This window comes from Chlamydotis macqueenii, chromosome 26 (assembly GCF_036417535.1).
Source record: "Chlamydotis macqueenii isolate bChlMac1 chromosome 26, bChlMac1.mat, whole genome shotgun sequence".
NCBI lineage: Eukaryota > Metazoa > Chordata > Aves > Otidiformes > Otididae > Chlamydotis > Chlamydotis macqueenii.
In genome coordinates, this window is record NC_141581.1 from 3,771,430 (window position 1) to 3,777,917 (window position 6,488).

General features: G+C 70.2%; 1 protein-coding gene across 1 annotated transcript; it reads left to right on the forward strand.

Annotated features, from left to right (window-relative positions):
* The first annotated feature begins 196 nt into the window (after positions 1 to 196).
* CNN2 (calponin 2) lies at positions 197 to 5,007 on the forward strand. The gene is made up of 7 exons (XM_086767249.1): positions 197 to 323; positions 2,511 to 2,632; positions 2,924 to 2,990; positions 3,093 to 3,230; positions 3,383 to 3,499; positions 3,759 to 3,905; positions 3,976 to 5,007. Exons 1-7 carry the CDS (start codon positions 264 to 266, stop codon positions 4,240 to 4,242), a joined length of 918 nt encoding a protein of 305 aa, XP_086623375.1. The 5' UTR covers positions 197 to 263; the 3' UTR covers positions 4,243 to 5,007.
* Positions 5,008 to 6,488: the final 1,481 nt, after the last annotated feature.

Genomic DNA, 6,488 nt, shown 5'->3' on the forward strand with positions numbered 1-6,488 from the left:
GTGTCCGCAACTCCCCCAGCCCCGCCGGCTCCCCATGCCCCCCGGTGCCCCCCGGGTCCCGGTGTCGGGGTGCGGGACCCCGCCGCGATCCGGCCGCTCCTGCCCTTATTTGGGCATTTCGGCCCCGTCCAATCAGCGCGGGGGGGCCGGGCCGGCTCCCCCCCCCGCCCCCCCCGCGCGCAGCTTCCCCCCCCCCTCCCCGCCGCTCCCCGCTCCGGTCCCGGTCCCGGTCCCGGCTCCGCACCCGCTCCCCGCGCCCCGCCATGAGCTCCCAGTTCAACAAGGGCCCGTCCTACGGCCTCTCTGCCGAGGTCAAGAACCGGGTGAGTCGAGGGGGCGAGCGGGTCCCGCTGCTCTCGGGGGTCCCGGAGAGCCGGGTGGGGGGGTCCCGGTGCCACCGGGGGCGGAGAGGGGAGGAGTCCCGGGGGCGGAGATCGGGGGTCCCGGCGGCACCGACGGGCGGAAAGCTGGGCGTCCCGGGACAGGGAGCCAGGGGTCTCGGGAGGATGCAGAGCTGGGGGTCCCGGCACGGGGAGCCGCAGGTCCCGGGGTGGGGAGCCGGGGTTCCCTCCCGGTGCACCGGGGCCTCCGAGGGGCGGGGGGTGCGGGGGCTGGGGAGCCCTGGCCCTGCCCGCAGGGTCCCGGGGAGGTGTCTCCGGGGGCCCGGGGGTGGGAGGGGCACCAGCTGCCTCGTCCCCTCCCGGGATGCTGTGGGCCTCGCTGGGAACCGGGCTGGTGGCCTCCTCGGAGCCCCGGACCCCCGAGCCGGGCACAGCCGGGGCACCCTTGGCCTCCCAGGCCTCGCACGCCGCCCACAGAGGAGCCAGCGAGCGGAAGGGGAAAGGGGAACCGGGGCCTCCGGCCTGGCCGATCTCCCCTTGACCGAAGCGCTGGGGACGGGCTGGGTGCACCCCGCGACTCCGGGTGCCCCCGTCCCAGCCTTCACCGTGCCCCTTGCCATGGGGCTCGGCCTCTGCGACGGGGGGCACAGGGGTCCCACTGGCATGGGGGGACACAACCCCTTCCCTTGGCCATGCTCCCCGCACAGCCCGGGGGCTGCGGTTGGGGCTGGGCCCCGGGTGCCGCTGCCACTCCGGGCGATGGCACGGCCGGTGGCCCCGGGTGGCTGCGCCCCGCCCGGGGATGTGGGAGCTGCCGGGACAGGGCTGGGGCAGGTGGGAGAAGGGGCTTGGCCACACGTGGCTGCGGGGATGTGGCAGCCACAGCCACAGCCAGGGCTGGGTTCTCCTTGCCTGACCTGGCAGGGCATTTGCCTTTCGTCACCCAGCGAGGACGGGCCCCTGCTTGCGTCTGGGCTGGGCTCCGCGGCGCTGAGCGGGTGGACACGTGCGGGAGCCCCACCGCTCCCTGCTCCTGGGCGCTTCGGCTTGATTCAGCAAGACTTGAGCCAGTTTGACTGCCCCGGTGTGCCTGCTGGAGGCTGACATCACCAACTGGGAACCAGTTAAGCCAGTGGCAGCCTCCCAGTCCGTGCAAGCCCAGCAAACTGGGCTGTAGTGGGATCTGGTCCCCTTTTGCCCTTTCTGTGCCCCGAGAATCCCCCGTGCTGGCCATGGGCTGGGAAGAGGAACTGGCACCGGCTGCCCACGCACTGGAAAATCAGCTGGCGGGGTGATGGGATCCCCCGGCCGGGCCACGTGTGGTGTGGCAAGTGTGACCCCGCTCGGCCAGCCCGTCCCTGCGCCAGCCCAGCTTCCCCTTTGGGGCCAGGGCTGTGGGGCCGCAGCTCAGCCCAGCTCGGGGGACAGCTGGCATCTCCGCACCGGGGCCACACCGTGCCCATCCCGGGCTCTTCCCGTGCGGCCCCCTCTGTCCCACCTTCCCTCGTGGGCCGGGACCCAGGCGATGCTGCCGGTGATGCTGCCGGCCGGGCAGCTGGTCTCCATTTGGGAGGAGGCGTCTGCATTCCTGGCATAGCCGCGGTGACCGAGGAATCTGCGGCGGCGCGCTCGGCCGCGCCGGAGGGGAGAGCGTGGGGCGGCCAAGGACCCCTGGGACTTGGTGCCGGGGATCAGGGCAGATTTCCCCGTGAAAGCAGGGGAGGATTGAGCCCTTGATGGGTGGTTCTCCCAGCCTCTGCAGGCAGACCCTCCTCATCCTCCTCAAAAGGCTCAGAGGCTGCTGTATGCGAGGGGGGCTCCGTGCTTGCGGGCTCGCACCCGATCTGGCCGCACCGACGCCTGCGCGAGATGGCAGCGTCACGCCCGTGCTCCCATCACCGTCCCTGTGCCAGGGGCAGGGGCAGTCCCGGTGCCTTGTCCCCCGGCTCTCTGGGGCTGGGGGGGCTTCGCTCCAGGGCCCCGCGGAGGCTGGGGACCAGCCTCTCACTGCCAGCGTCCCCAGGGTGTCCCAGGGATGATGCTCGGGACGGGGGCTGCTGTCCCCAGACCTCACTGCGGGTCGGTGCCCAGGGTGGGGAGCCGTCCCCTGCGAGGGGTTTGGGGTGCATGCCGGGGGCCGTGCCTGAGCTGCCCCCCTCGCCCTCCCAGCTCGCGCAGAAGTACGACCCGCAGAAGGAGGCCGAGCTGCGTCTGTGGATCGAGAGCGTCACAGGGAAGCAGATCGGGCCCGATTTCCAGAAGGGGCTGAAGGACGGGGTGATCCTCTGCGAGTGAGTCCCTCGGCCCCTGCTCCCTTCAGGTGGGGATGGGGGACCCCTGCCCTCCGGGGGTCCCCCGCCAGCCCTTGGGGTGGGCCAGATCCAGCGCTGAGACCCCCCAGCTCATGGCAAGCGGAGGTTTTCTCTGCAGCGCTGCTTGGCCAGAGTTGCCTGTGTCCGGGGGGAGCCCTGTGGCGGGGGGAATCGCCTCGTGCCTGTGGGGGAGACCTTTCCCAGAGGGACCCGTGCCGCCGGCCGGGGTCTCTGCCCTGCTGCAGCCCCCACTCCTCCGCCTCCCTCCAGGCTCATGAACAAGCTGCAGCCCAACTCGGTGAGGAAGATCAACCGCTCGGCTCAGAACTGGCACCAGGTTTGTGCCGGCAGCCCCGCTCGCGACCCCGGCCGCCAACGGAGCCCAGCTCCATCCCAGCCCCTCTGTCGCCGGGGTCTCACCCCTCTACCCCCCCAACAGCTCGAGAACCTCTCCAACTTCATCAAGGCCATGGCCAGCTACGGCATGAACCCCGTGGATCTCTTTGAAGCCAATGATCTCTTCGAGAGCGGCAACCTGACGCAGGTGCAGGTGTCGCTGCTGGCGCTGGCGGGCATGGTGAGCGCGCGGGGACGCGAGCGGCTTGGGAGGGGACGCGACCCTGGGGGACCAGCTGGGCAGAGCCCCCTGCAACCCCATGGTTCCCCCTGCCCCGGGAGAGGGTGGGAGGTCTGGGACCCCCGTCCTTCCTCACCGCCCCTCTGCGGCAGGCCAAGACGAAGGGGCTACAGAGCGGCGTAGACATTGGCGTGAAATACTCGGAGAAGCAGCAGAGGAACTTTGACGAGGCCAAGATGAAGGCCGGGCAGTGCGTGATCGGGCTGCAGGTGGGCTGCCCCTCACGCTCCTGGGGTGCTGGGGGTGGGAGGAGGCCTCATTTTATCACCCTCGGCACCATCACGGCTCCAAGCATGGCTGGGGGCACCCGAGGCTGGAGATGCTCCCAGTGTCCTTGGTACGTGGGACCATCATGGCTCCGCGTCCAGACCCCGGCGCTGGATGGCCCAGAGAGGCTGTGGGGGGACAGGGAGGGAGAGGGGGCTCGTGTGGGGCAGCGCTGGGTCCTCACCGGCCCTGCTTTGTCAGATGGGCACGAACAAGTGTGCCAGCCAGTCCGGCATGACGGCCTACGGCACCAGGAGGCACCTCTACGACCCCAAAAACCAGATCCTGCCGCCCATGGACCACTCCACCATCAGCCTCCAGATGGGCACCAACAAATGTGCCAGCCAGGTGAGCCGCCGCGCCGGGGGGGCTGGCGGGGGGATCTGCGGCCGAGCCCTGCTCCGTCCTGTCCTTCCAGGTGGGCATGACAGCTCCCGGCACCAGGAGGCACATCTACGATGCCAAGACGGGGACGGAGAAGTGCGACAACTCCTCCATGTCGCTGCAGATGGGCTCCAACCAGGGCGCCAACCAGAGCGGCCAGGTCTTCGGTTTGGGTCGCCAGATCTACGACCCCAAGTACTGCCCGCAGGGCGGCCCAGGAGAGGTGGCCAACGCTGCCTGCGACCAGAGCGGGGACCCCCTCGGGTACCACTACTACCACGAGGAGGAGGAGAGCTACTGAGCGGGACGCTGCCCGGCCCCGTCTCGCACCATCTCGTGTACAGACCCTGCCAGCGACATTCCAGCCTCTACTTTCATCATTCCCTCTTTTTAAACTCTTTTTTTTTTTTTTTTTCAATTTTTGAAAGGAATCTATTTTTTCTGAGCAAGACCTCATTTCTAGAGAAGAGACCGGCCGGTTCCCACAGCCCGCAGGTGCCCCCTGGCCCCAGCGCAGCCCCAGTGATGCTCCAGCGCCCGGTGACTCCTCACGCGGATGAGCAGCCGCCCTTGCACCCGGCGCCCACCGGATCTCTCGTCCAGGAGCGGCGGGCAGCCGCCCACGCTGCCCCCCGTGCCGCTTCTTGGCCCCACGGAGCGGTGGGGCTCAGGTTGGCGGGACACGGTGCGATCTCTGGAAGCGAAGCTGGAAATGCCTTTTATTTTTGCAAAATTTGTAGCAACCAAGTTTCCGAGGCCCTGGCGGTGGCCGCAGGGCTGGGCTGGCAGCCGGCACACCCGGCACACCCAGCCGCAGCTCCGAGGCCGCGTCCTGCACTGCGGGGTGATGCCAAGGGACGCTGGCGCATGGCACAGCCCCTTGCTGCGCGCGGCGGCTTCTTCGCCTCGTGTGGGGTTTTTAATGCAGATGCTCTTATATGGAAACCTTTTTTTTTTTAAGAAAAGTGCTTTTTAACTTAAGCGGGAGAAGTTTCTGCTGCAGGCTCCTCGTGTCAGCGCTCAGGCCAGGTCCCTCCATGCATTGGGGAGGGGGTGGGAGCTGCCACAGACCCGGGCGAGACCCCAGAGCGCGGGGGCCGTTGGGGTGGGAGGCGGCGTGCCATGGGGCCGAACTGCGGCCCAGGGGAGCTGGGAATGGGGCTGCAGGGTTAATGGCGCCGCGCGCGCTGGTCCTGACTGCAGGCAATAAAAAGCTTCCAGAGGGACACGCTGTGCCGTGCCGGCCCGGGCTGCGGAACGGAGCCAGGCGCTGCGGTCAAACCCGGGGTGGCCAGATCCTGGCAGGGACCCGCGGGACCCCGACCCGAGTGGCGCCTCCCGGGCTGTGTCCCACGGCCATGCCTGCGTGGGATCCGGCTTTTTTTGGGGTGAGACACTGCGTCTCAGAGAGCTGCGCTCCCCTGGGTCCAGGTGTTATCCCCTGCTGCAGGGGGAGCAGCCTGCCGGGGCCATCGCTGCCGCCCCGCGCCCCCCGCCTCGAGGCTGCGGCCGCCCTGGGGGCTCGGGGACCCTCCTGGGGAAGGGTCTGTCCCTCAGAGCCCGGTGTGGGGCAATGCAGGGGGACACGGGGCGTGGCACGGGTGTGGCACGGGTGTGGCACGGGTGTGGCACGGGCGGGGCGGGGCCGGGCCCCTGCCCCTCCCACGCCCCCATGCGTAGTACGGCCCCTTTAAGAGCTGCTTCCCGTGACGTCACGCCCGCGGCTCCTTTGTACTGCGGGGAGGGCGGGGCCTCCGGGCGAGCCCGGCGGAGCCGCCCTGATCTCTTAAAGGGGCCGCGCGGTGGCGGAGTGAGCAGGTAACGGGGGGGTCCCCGGGCCGGGGGCTGCTGCGCATGGGCGGGCCGGTGGGGGGGGGGGGGGGGGAATCTGTGCCGTCGGGACCTGGGCTCGGCCGGGCCTCGGCCCCACTGCGTCCGCCCGGTACTTTCCCCCCTGTCCCCTCCAGGGCTGTCCCCGTGTCCCCATCACCCCCCCGGGCTGTCCGTGTCCCCATCACCCCCCCGGGCTGTCCGTGTCCCCACCCCCCCCGTGCCCGTGACCGGCGGGGGCTGTGCCATGTCCCACTCACCCATCCCCGGTCCAGCCCCCGCCCCGTGGCCCCACACCCACCCGGGGCTGCAGCCGTGGGCCGCGTTCGTCCTCCGCGGGGTGAGGGGGCGGATTCCCACGCGAGTCCCCATCTGGGAGCTGGCTTCGTGCGGATCCCGGGGGTTTGGGTTTGTTTCGTCCCGACAAGAGCCGGGGTCCCCGGCCGGGCTGAGCCTCCCCCCGTGCTGGTGCCAGCTCCCCCCAAGCCCCGGTGCCCCCCCCGGAGGAATCATCCCCCCCCCCCCCCCGTGACCGGTCCCGCAGGCCGATTATCCGGATTTCCCAGCCGGGATCGTAATCCCGCTGCCCGCTTATCCTGGTCCGGGCTGGCGGAGGCGCGAGGCCACGGGAGGCGAGAGGGCGGGCAAGTGACTCTGCAGCTTTGGCCACCAGCTCGGGGTGCTGGGCCTGGGGGGGCAGCTCCGGAGCTGTTTTTG

Excerpts from the sequence above, each read along its gene's own strand:
- CNN2 (XM_086767249.1), top strand. The coding sequence starts at position 264 with ATGAGCTCCCAGTTCAACAAGGGCCCGTCCTACGGCCTCTCTGCCGAG. Across the intron at positions 324-2,510 it reads CTGCCGAGGTCAAGAACCGG|CTCGCGCAGAAGTACGACCC; the intron begins GTGAGTCGAGGG and ends TCGCCCTCCCAG. Across the intron at positions 3,231-3,382 it reads TGCTGGCGCTGGCGGGCATG|GCCAAGACGAAGGGGCTACA; the intron begins GTGAGCGCGCGG and ends CCTCTGCGGCAG.